The 11,958-nt window shown below is 40.9% G+C and overlaps 1 protein-coding gene across 2 annotated transcripts in view; it reads right to left on the bottom strand.

Annotated features, from left to right (window-relative positions):
• Nucleotides 1-1,732: 1,732 nt before the first annotated feature.
• Nucleotides 1,733-11,958, bottom strand: part of PIGL (phosphatidylinositol glycan anchor biosynthesis, class L) — a 47,007-nt gene continuing 36,781 nt past the window's right edge. Inside the window, exons 4-7 of one of the 2 annotated variants that reach the window (XM_004684572.2) lie at nt 8,102-8,169; nt 5,765-5,796; nt 4,339-4,472; nt 1,733-1,875 (exon numbers count right to left, since the gene is read on the bottom strand). In XM_004684572.2, coding sequence (XP_004684629.1) covers nt 1,777-1,875; nt 4,339-4,472; nt 5,765-5,796; nt 8,102-8,169 — 333 coding nt within the window. In that variant the 3' untranslated portion in view covers nt 1,733-1,776. Of the gene's footprint in view, nt 1,876-4,168; nt 4,473-5,764; nt 5,797-8,101; nt 8,170-11,958 lie in introns of those variants that run through there. The other variant, XM_012725982.1, reaches the window with a different exon arrangement.

The raw sequence follows: 11,958 nt of genomic DNA, 5'->3' as shown, positions 1-11,958 counted from the left end.
TGTGAATGGAGTGAGGTAGTGATCTAGTTTCATTTTTTTGCATGTAGCTTCCCAGTTTCCCCAGCACCATTTGCTGAACAAACTTTCTTTGTTCCATTGTATCTTCTTTGCTCCCTTGTCAAAAATTAGCTATCCATAAACTTGTGGGTTTATATCTGGGTTTTCTATTTGAACCCACTGATCTGTATATCTATTCTTGTTCCAGTACCATGCAGTTTTGATTATTATGGCTTTGTAGTATAGCTTGAAGTTTGGGATTGTAATGCCTCCATTCTGTTTTTTCTGTTTTTCTGTTTTTTGGCTATTTGAGGTCTTTTGTTGTTCATATGAATCTCATCTAATTTTGATTTTTTAAAAATAGCTCCTTAGGTCATAAGGTATAAGTCTTTTAGAAGCTCTTACTGCATATTAAGAATGCTGGGTCAGTATCTGCCTTCCTAGAAGACAGCCTATCTCATCAGTCTAGCCAGTGTTAGTGGCTCTTTCTTGTTACACTTTACATAATGACTACTAGTAACTACTGACCTGTTTTAAGTAGACCTCCATATGTGTGTTTTTTATTTCAGCTGTAGGGCTAATAACTGTCAGGCTTTGTTGGTGCCCAGGGGGCATTCAAGATAATGGTGACTGTCAGCAAAGCAGAGCAAGTTTGGGCTGAGAGACTGAATAAGCAGGCCTGTAACCGATAGGCATGGAGAGAGCAGTTCTGGCCTTCTCTGACAGGCAGAAAGAACACTCCTTGGACAATGAATACCAAGATCTCTTTTCTGTAAGATTTGACTTTTATGCAAGTCCCTCTGTTACAACTCCCTCTTTCAGGTCTCAGAATAAGAACAGGTCATCTTTCTTCAGCACCTACTGTGTGCCAGGCCCTATACCATGTGCCTTTAGGCGTCATCATTTCTCACTTGGTACCATTATCAGCCCGTTTTGTAGATGAGAGATCTGGGGAAGGGAAAGATCAAGCACTTTGCATGTGGTTGCCTGGTAATTCTGGCCTCTCACTCAGGGCCACTAGCTAGCTGGCAGAGCTGGTGCTCTTCACTACAGCATGTCCCCATCTTGGGCCATTCTTTGGCCTGTTACTGGATTTGGGAAGTAGCTTCTAAGCCAGAGTTCAGAGAAATTTTGTTTGTAGTACAATTCTTTGACATCAGGTTCTTGAATGTTACAAAAAGTCTAGATTTCTCCTATTTCCTGCTGTTCTTTAAAGACTATAAACTGAGGCATTTGATTTTGAGTCCTTTGCTAGCAGGGCCTACCTCATAGCAGACTCTGAAACAGCACCTTGCACAGTGATTGGCACTTTAGCACTCCTGCCTGCAGTTTTCTCCAGATTCAAGTGATAAATAGGCACAAAGATAAAGGAATTAGGGTTAAATGAATTCAATATAGACTCTGGTGACAATGTAGGAATATTGCATCATCCAAATCTGTGAAGTGATTTTGGAGCACTTTTACATTTATTCAAATAGTAGTAGGTTCTTTGCTAGGTATTTGACAAACATTGTGTCACTATGTAAATTGTTTTCACAAGATGGAGAAGCTATTAAGGTAGTTATTATTATCGTTGGGCTGTTGGGATTTCTTTTCTCCAAAGGAAAGAACTAAAATTTGGCCTTATTTTAGAAACTGAGCTACCCATGGACGAGCAGAGTCTGAGAGTTTCCCCTATGAGGGATCTCCTTTGGCTCCAGGCCAGGCCTTGGGCTGTTTTTTTTGTTTTTTTTTTTCTCTTCTCACTTTGTTCATTGGGTCAGAACCTCTTCAAGTCCTCTAGAGGAAGTCCAGAGAGTTGATTTTCATGTACCGGGAAAAGATTACGTAGAGGTGGCGGAACCACAGGAGCTGGCTGCGGTGGCAGGACATGGCTCTCTAGAAGAATCAAGAGGATTAGTTAGGAATGCTACACTGGAGCTTTTTCTGTTTCCAATTCTGCTGTAATCACCTTGAGTCCTTCCTCCCACTTGCAAACCTCATGCAGTAGAGCCATCTTTGATTTCTTCCTGCACATGATTTCTTCTTCTGGATTGTTGTCTAATCTCTTCTCCCACCCCCCTCTTTTTTTTTTTTTTTAAAAGATATATTTATTTATGCACATAGAACTGGGGTACAGGCCAGAGGTGTAGGGGTCGTGAGAGGCTTCACCAGAGACAGAGTTGGAATCTGCTGCCCCCTTTTTAACTCCTACTAAAAACCCTGTCATAGTAGCAGATACAGTTTACAGCAGGTCGAGTGCTCAGTCTCCATGCATCAGCTTAATTTTAATCCTGTAGTTAAATACTTATTGTTTTTAATAATTGAGGAAACGCATACATTTCAAGTAGCTAGTAGGTAGTAAAGCTGAGATTTGAATCCAGAGCCACCGGACTCTGGAGCTTTCTTAATCACTTGCTTCACTGCCTTGCCTATGTAACAAATGCAGGCATGTTTAATGGGCTGCAAGCTAGAATGTGGTGGTCAAATTCATCTGAATAAGGTAAGCTAGGAAGGTACAATTACTACTAGAAGAAAAAAAGGATGGTCCCCTTGCCACTAGTAGGGAAAATGTTTATTATTTTATTATTCAAACCTAGTATAGTTTGAACAGATCGTAACAACTAATTCAACTAGATATAAGATCTATAAATGGTTTCTGCCTATTTTTCTCTAAGTACCATAGTTAAACTGCCTCTAGAGCTACTATCACTGCAAAACTTTAATTAAGAACTAATTTTATATTCAGTGTCAGAACATACGTGACTTTTAAGATATAAATATATGTGTGATAACCACAAGCTTTAAATGACAAGGACTATCATTATAGGAGAGAGTCAAGCAAAATATTATGTAGCATTGTTTCAACAGTAAATACAGTGAAATCTTTTAAATAAAATTGCTTTCAGAAGCAAAATAGGTATTGTGAACTCATAGGCTAGTATTAAAATTTTGTCTTCCTTACCACAGAATCTTTCTTAGCCTGTTCAAATACTCTGTGACCAACTGTGCTCCACTCTGTCACTGTAGTTTAGGATATTGTCACTGACATACACCTGCTTACTAAGTCTTCATTGTTTCTTATACCCCACACATTTTCCTGGGTTCATTTTTCTTCTTGCTTATCTTGCTTATGTATATCCTTTAGTAATTTTTTTAGTGAAAGGCTAAAGACAGATTCTCTTATCCTTTGAATACTGGCATGTTCTACCTTGTGAATGTGCTTGGCTGGAAGTAAGTTTGAGTTATTTTTCCTCAGAATGTTGGAAAAGTAAAACCCACCCTTAACTTTCGGCAGCATCTGTATATATATGTACACTGAGGCCTCCTGAGCTATGCTTTGTGTCAATTGTTCTTTCAAACTTTTTTCTCTATTTCATATTTTGCTTTAATTTCCAAATTTTCTAATTTTTGTTTTATGCCCACCTATTATTTCACTTTTGGTTTTTTGAGTCATAATTTCTTATCTTGTAAGGTAGGCATGAGTGTTTATTACAGTCAGTTTAGAAAGGAAAAAAAAGATCCAAACCATTTTTTTGAGTTTTCTCCGTTTTACCCATCTCTGTTCTTTCTGTGGTAGACAGAAGTGAACTGGGGACTCCACAGACAAATGGAAGCAGTTCTACTCTAGTGCTTTCTCTCTAATTCACTTGTCCTCAGAGTATCTGTGGGTCTCTTCCTCAATGGAAAATAGTGGTCTATCTCACTGGCTCTTTACAGAGACTCCTGGCAGGCCTGAATCCCTTTTGGGCTCAAGCTAAAGCACCTCTCCATGTGTAATCGTGAAAAAATGGTAAGTTAAAATGTGCACAATAAGGCATTTATGATGTACAATATATCCAGTGTTCCAGTGTGCAATAATATATACACAGTGTATTACTCCAATACATTGGAATAATAGACAGCCATTACAAGTCTAATACTTAGTGGCATAAGAGATGATGGTCGTAATCTGTTCTTAAAGCAAGCTGCCATCCCATTAAAAACATGTACTTATATATTTATATGTATTCTTACAAGATAAATATTCTTTATAGTGAAGACCCAACACCTTAACAATGGTGGTGAATGAATTGCAGGTAATTTTTATTCATTATTTTACTTTCATTCTTGAGGCTTTTATGTACTTCCACAATCAGCATGTATTGTTATTAACTTTAAAAAATGTATTAATATAATTAAGAAGGTTAAAGTTGCTAAAAATCTGTGACTCTAGCTGCATAGTGCTGACACTCAGAGACAGATGTAGAAGCACTACGGAAGGTCCTGGATTAGAACCTCTACAGAGGCGGGATTTTGAGAAATAAGAGTGTCTGGGGCACAGATGTGGTGTTGGGATGTCCAGGCATTTGTAACCCTCACCTTGGCCTGTGCAACTTCCTCCTTGGTGAGTACAAACAGGACGTCCTGGGTATGAAGCAGAGACAAGGGCAGGTCCAGAAGGGAGATGTACTTGCGCAGCACATTCATAGACTGAAGCGTGAGCACAGAGCACCCTAGTTGCAGGGAGAGGAGAAGGAAAAGATCTTGTTGTTTCCAGGCAGATTTCTGCTGAACACACACTGGCTTTTATAGGGCTCATGGTAGGGAAATGAACATGGAGTTACCAGAGGACTCTGTGCACCAAAGCTGCTCTCTGCCTGTTTTTCTCATGGATAGAAAGAGTCATAGAAGATCCGGCTGGCTGCCCATACCTACTAGATGCCTTAGCAAGAAAGGGTGGGTTGCTAGAAATCAGGATCTGGCTACCTCAGAACCAGGAAAATGGGGCGGAGACAGAAACTTTTACATTGGGAGTTATAGTGTTTCCTGCTGTGTTACTAAAGAACTGAGACTTGGGAAAAAGCTAAAGGGCCTTCCCAAAGCCTCGGCTTCTCATCTGAAAAATGGTGTTCAGAGTGTGGGAACTGCCTGTCTCACAGGGTTGATTTAAGAATCAAGTGAACTATAGTTGCATTCCAAAGACCTCACAGCTTGGAAAGCTCACTAAACCCACTCAGAAAGGGCACATACTACTCATGTCTTCATTTGTTTAAGTTTTGTATTACTTCTGTGAGTACTCCACTGGGTGGAGAGGTTCAGCACGGGCAACATGCAGTAATGGCCATGGGAAAGCAAATACCTTCCCTTAGGTTAAGTTCCTAACTCGAGCAGATTAGCCCGACAAGCACCCATCACTTATGTCTAATTAATTGTGGGGGTAGGGTGGACAGTGAGTTTGGACAACAGAATGAAAGAATTCCAGAGGCATAAAGACTGAGAAATCTAGATAAGTGAGGCCCTGTCAGACAGTTAATTTCATGTATCAATGTGACTGGGTCAGGAGGTAACTAGATAAATTCATGTATGTTCAATAATAAACAATATTTCTGGGTGTGTCTGCTAATCCATATAGGTAGATGGATAGTGTACATATGGAGGCTTTACTTTATATGTTTGTGTACACACACATGCATTTATATATCTCTATATATGTATATACATAATTATATGTGAGATATATAATCTTTTGGTTCTGTATTTCTGGGGAACTCTGGCTAACATACCTGGCCTCCATACCTGGAGCCCTTTCCAGCATGGCACTTCTCAGTGGACACAATCTCATTCTGAGACCTGGGGACCTGAGCCAATGGGCACCCTGAGCTGTGTCAAGAAGAGTATGGTCTGCTCTCCTACACACCCCCTACCTCTGCTTGGTTGGGGCAGTCCTCTATTTATAAATTTCACCCCAATAAGTTTCTGAGAGGGATAAAAATTACCAGCCTTTTACAAAGGGGACAGGCCTCACCTTTAGGTAGCTTCCCTTCTGAGTGCAGGGTCCTGGAGGAGGAAAGTGTGAAAGTAAGAATTCCTTTGCAGGTAACAGGACGGACCTTTTGAGTAACGCCTCCCACGCCCTGCAGTGCCTCCTAGAGGTCCTAGATATGTTCTTTTGCCTAAATTGCTGTATAGATTTTGGGATTCCATACCATGCTGGGCACAGCTCATCTGGAGGCCAATCACGTCTCAGAGTTTTTTTCTTTTGCAGTTGTTAAGTATGGTAGGAAAGCATTTAAAAATATTTATTGATATTTCTTACCTGATAGTTCCTTTCTCCTTTTTGACCTCCTCCACTGCCACCTCTGACAGTAAAGGCCACTGTGTGTTCACTACCTGGTGAGGCGGTCCCACAGTTATGATTTGAGGGATGCAAAAGTATAAGTAATTCTCACCTCACCCCCAACCCACAGAATGCACATATTTATATAAAAAAGGGTTTTTTTTGGAGCAGAAAAGGAAAGTTGAACAGAATTGCTAAACTTGTGGGACTAATTCCCTGGCAAAGCCCTGAAAAATAGGAAACCTGGAAAACAGTTTCTGGGATTCTGAAGTCAGAGGTTGTGACTTGTCATGCATTCGGGTAGAGCCCTAGGAATGTTCCAAGTTTGAGGTGGTGAGGACCCCCAAGGAAGTAGTTGGGAATGGAGGATATACATTAAGGAGAGAGGGGAACACTGGAGACAAACACCTGGACATCACACTTAAAACACGAATTCCATGGGTGGGGGGCTCAGTGCTGAGGTGAGACTAGGCCTGGGGAGGGAATCCCGGGCACAGGAGTATGGAAGGGTCTTCTGGTGGAGGGAAGTCAGGAAGAAACTAAGAAATGGCCAGAGGGGCCAGAGGAGGGAGGTCAAGCCAACCAAGACAAGTCAAAGCAGCGTGTTAAAGAGTGACAGTCAGGGTCAAATGCTATGGACAGGTTGAGACTGGTGAGGACCAAAATGAACCCAGGTAACTTAGCAGCCAGAAGGTGACTGTAGAGAAAACAATTTTAGTAGTTAGGGAGTAGTAGGCAGGCACAGAGGTAAGGAAGAAGGGGAAATGTGGATGGATAGGAATCCTTGCAGAAGAAAACACATGGTTCTCCCTAAGCATTAATTCCTGGGGTGGGGTAGGGAGCAGCTGCCTAGTCTGAGGTGGGCAGTGTGGCCACAAAGGGAGCTGAGGCCAGGAAGGGTGAAGGGAGGGGTGCCCCTTGTTGGGAACCTAAGGGACTTCCATGTGTTAGAAGCGTAGTGGGAAGGACCTGTAGATGTGTGGGTGGGTGAAGGCTCAGGGCCTGCAGTGGAAAAAGCACCTATGCTGCAGAGACAGGCTGAGCCTGCTGAGGCAGTGAAGCTGCTTTGGGCCTGGAAATGGAGTGCCAGCGCCTTCTAAGAAGTGCTTCCTGCAGCTATGTCATACACGGTCAGCATGTGTGTTCCCTGGTTCTGTGGTGCTTGCTTTGTTTTACCTGTCATAAGTGCTCTCTGAGAGCAGGTAGAGTAGTGAATAGATACCCAGGATTCCTGGATTCCATTTCTGCCTCTGCCCTCGTTCAGCTTGGTAGTGCTGGGCAAACTACTGTCTCACTTAAGGTGGCTGAAATTAATAGTAGGTGAGGTTCTTTTCCAACTTCACATATGTCCCTGCTTCTGAGAATACTGGGCCTGTTCAGTCCTTCACCTCAAGGTGCCCCATTCCTTTCTCAGCAGCTAGGTTGGGCCCACTGTTCTTCGTGCCCAGGGAAAGCACTTCTCTAAGACAGGAAACATGGCATATGTTTGTAGGACCCTGACTAAGTCACTCATATCTTTGAGGTTCAATTTTATTCTTATTGATAAAATGCAGCTCTATATCTGTAAAATAGGGTGATTGAAAAACAGATATTATGTTCTCCATGTTCTGTACTACCTTCCAAAGAAAGATTTGAGATGATGCACAGCAGATACAAAAGAAGACAACCTGGTGAGTGAGAAATAGAGGAGAAAGATGAAGCCAGGAGACAAAATGCTTCACAAAACTCAAAAGGGCACAGATATGGCTGACATCTTTCTGTGACCAAAGTAAAGAAAGGAATAAAATCAGTTACCCCTTTTGCTCTATCTCTGAGGTAAAAAACCTTAACAGTTTAGGAAATGAGACACCAAACACAAGATTGGCGAGAGATTTCTCAAAAAGGGGGATTGAGGGATGTAGTGAGCCATGGTCAATGTTGACTCTCTAATAATTCAGTAGGAAGGTTCATGGGGTTCAGATAAAGGATATGAATGTACTTCTGAGAACAAACCCTCTCCCACTTCCAACACTTGGAGAATCCTACCTCACAGCTGCATACAGAGCGACATGATTGCTGTGGCCACTCACTCCCCCTGCATCGAAAGTCACCACCTGTAGAGAAATAGAGGGTTTTCACTGATCCCTGTCTCCATACTTACTACACTGCCTCACAGTGTCAAGGAGTCATTCCTACCACTTTGGGAAGCAAAGGAGAGTGCAGAATGCTGACGCTTCTCAAATGCTGAGAATATCCGAACTGCCTTTGAAACAGATCAGTGGTGTGTGACTCCTGGCTTGGTTACCTGAGTAAAGAATGTTTCCCTCGGTTTTACTATTTACTCGTGTTCCTGGCCATGGAGCAGAGTGGAATTCAGCCATGACAGAAACCCAGGTTCAGAGTATCTTTGTGCTTATCAGTGAGCTATTGATTAGCACATTAAACTTTCCTGGCTAGCTGCTGTGCTCATGTAGATGTCACCTGGTTAGTCTCTTCTCTTCATGCCCTACTGAGGGCAACAAAGTTTTGAGGGGCAATGTCCACATGCTCTGGAGTTAAGCTCACAGAAATGTATCTATTCAGAGGCTGCCTGTTTTCATTTTCATAGATATATCAACATCTGTTTATTAACTTAATGATGTTCATAACTTAGGAACTTAATCTAGGTACTAACATTTCAACATCTGTTTATTAACTTAATGATGTTCATAATTTAGGAACTTAAATCTAGGCACCAACATTACATTTCTGCACAGAGGGGTTTAAAAAAGCCAAAGCGTAGTTTTATTTATATTTTTAAAGATTTATTTATCTATGCATACAGAACTGGGATACAGCCAGAGGTACAACGGTGGTGATAGGATTCTCCAGACGCAGTGGGGAGCAGAACAGGCAGACTGATGAAGTGCACTGCTGAGGGGAGGAGCAGGCAAGACTGGAGAGGTCTGCTGTGTCATGTGGGTCAGCTCTCTTGAACTTGAGCTGATGTGGCTGCAGCTAGCTTCCTAGTACTGCTTCTGTTTAACCCTTTGGGCTACCAGGGAGGGCCCCAAAGCTTAGTTTTAATAACAATAACAATGGATAGTTGAATAATAAGAGAAACATAACAAGGAACCAAGAACTCAGAAAAAGGAAGAGGGGTGTTTGGTTCAAGGTAACAGAATGGGTAAGCTGTCCCAGAGGAAAGAGGTGAAGGGAACATGGACAAAGGGGCCTGGAACTGGGAATGGAAAAAGCAAGATGGAGAGCCACTATTAGTTTTCCTTTTCTTTCTTTCTTTTTTTTTTTTTGTTAGAATAACAAAATATATTTTACTAAAACATAAGATTTATGAAAATTTCCAAGCAAGTCATACAGAATGGTCACAAGCTTTGTTTTTTTTTTTTTTTTTTATTAAAAAGTTTATTTTTACATCATTTTTCACATTTTTTTTTTATCTCAATTGTAATCCCCACGGGCTTCCCATCACCACACAAGCTTTGTTTTTGAAGGGAAGACTCTACAGGTGACAGCAAAATCACAATGTTATTAACATTTGTTTAATGTTCCCATTTTGGTTCAGACAATCAAGCTTGCCCATCTATGATGTCTAAATAAAGTTAGATTTGGATATTCAGAGAATATGTTAGCTGCCTCTAACCAGTGCAACTACATCACTATAGAAAGGGGGAAGGAGCCCGTAAATTAAAAAAACAACATCCAAAACTCCCTACCATTCCTCCAAAAAATAATAAGGAAAAACACCCCTGCAGCTGACCCTGACAGTTATCTCCACTCTCAGTGCTTTATAATGAAACCACCAAGGTGCAACTGGACATAAGCAGAGGGGTCAGACTGTTCTTAAAAATTTTGCAACAATCCAGATGATACTCCTAGCCTCTGCCCAGTATTTACAACAGTGAATCAGGGTAGAACACAGATTTGCTAATGGGCATTTAATCACCAGAGACTGAAGATGCCTGTTTTATTATTCTATAATGTTTCTAAAACTGTCCACTAAATACAGTGAGAAGGCTTGGCAGGACAGAGGAAGTGATGCAAACTTGATAATCAATTCGATTTAAATAGTATTTGTGGCATGTAGCCTAGTCTGTGCTCTGGCTGTTTCCAGTGTTGGTCTTCCACTCTGCCCTACATCACTGCTAATGGACCTCTGGACTAGGGCTCTTAACAAATCCTAGATTGACTGATAGCAGAACTCTGAAGATCTGCAGTTTTGGGACCACTGCACTTTCACAATATCTAAACACATTCTTTGGTCATGAAACATACTTTATAGTCTGATGTTGGGTACTCTTCTGGAAGGAACAGTTCAAATTTAAAGTCTCTTGCTCAGAGCGGGAATCCTGGGGTTCAGCAATGAAAATAATAGGTGTTGCTTTCATCTGGTTTCCTTGGTAATCCTGTGTGGCAGCCCAGCCCTCTTGTCAGATGTGGAGTATGGCCTCTAACCTTGTCTCCTACCATTGTCCTTTCTGTCCAAACTATAAGACTTGTTAACTTCATGTATAGAAGTCACTTGTTAGAATAAGAGCAGCTAACATTTATTGAGCAAAAGTTGGGTTGGGGGTGGTAGGGAGGGCTGACCATAGATTAAAAGAAAATATATAATTGTGCAATTGATCCTGATTGAAACAAATCATAAAAATAAAAACATTTATGATATGATACTGAGACATATGCCATGAAAATTTGAAATATAAAACACTGATATTAATGAATTATTAATTTTTGGTATGATAATGGTATGTTAAAAAGGGGAAAGCTCTTTTAGAAATGCATACCTCTAAAATATTTAAATATGAAATATGTTAATGATTTGCTTTAAAAAATATAGAAGGTGGGGAGAGGTTTTTCAATGAAAATAATTTTGGCTATAAGTTAATTACTGAGTGATAGGAACATGGAGGTTTATTAAACCATTCTCTCTACTTTTGTATGAAGTGATAAGTTAAAAAAAGAAAAAAGTTAAGACATAAAAAGCTAATCACACATGTCATTACACATTTACCAAAACCCATAGATTATACAACACCAAAAGTAAACCCTAATGTAAACTATGGACTTCAGATGATTATGTGTCAATGTTGATGACTGGGATTACGGGATATGTTTGTGCTTTTGCTCAATTTTGCTGTGACTAGCACTGCTCTAAAAAATATTGCCTAATAGCAGCTCTTGTCTTGAGACTGTCTGTCTCTGTGCAGGTGTTTCCTTTCACAAACACTTTCCTTTCTCAAAAGCACATCAGCTCTCTGCTTCCTTTCTCCTTTTTCTTAATAGACCTGCTCTTTTCCAATGTAAACATGCATATATATGTAGTCTATTTAAAAAGATAACTTAAGTACATTATTATTATCTTATTATTCTGTGTAAAAGGGTAAGGATGAGCTGATTCTGTTCTTGAGCCACAGATCACTTACTTGGACACAAACTTTGGAAACTTCTGCGAGCAGGCATGGCAGGCCAAGCAGTGTGGACTTATAAGTCCCTCCCTGGATATTCAAAGCTGAAGCTAGGTGCAACATGAGCTAAACAAGAAGCCCCTCAGCAAGGGCCAATCTGTTGCCTAAATTTAATCAAGGGCCAGACCAAAAGGTCCAAATTCAAGAAGATGGAAGTTTATCCTACAAGCAGGCATTATTGGGAAGACCAGCCATTCTTATGCACTAAAGTGGGGGAGGAGAGAAACATTATTTGGGGACCTGAGGACACTACTACCTTGGGAAAATGGGGTAACAAGGGGCAGCACAGCACACTTCACTGACCCATTTCTTTACCAGCTCTGTCTATCTGTTTAGAGTGGCGCTTCAAGAAGTTCTGAAATTGGGCTGGACCTTTGATTTCTAAATTCAAGGGCCAAAAGTGCTTCATACCCAGCCTCTCTGGGTAGGTAATGCTGA

This window comes from Condylura cristata, unplaced genomic scaffold (genome assembly GCF_000260355.1).
Source record: "Condylura cristata isolate star-nosed mole 26May11 unplaced genomic scaffold, ConCri1.0 scaffold00017, whole genome shotgun sequence".
Classification (NCBI taxonomy): Eukaryota; Metazoa; Chordata; class Mammalia; order Eulipotyphla; family Talpidae; genus Condylura; species Condylura cristata.
The sequence above is the reverse complement of the archived record's forward strand: the minus strand, read 5'-3'. Positions and strand labels throughout refer to the sequence as shown.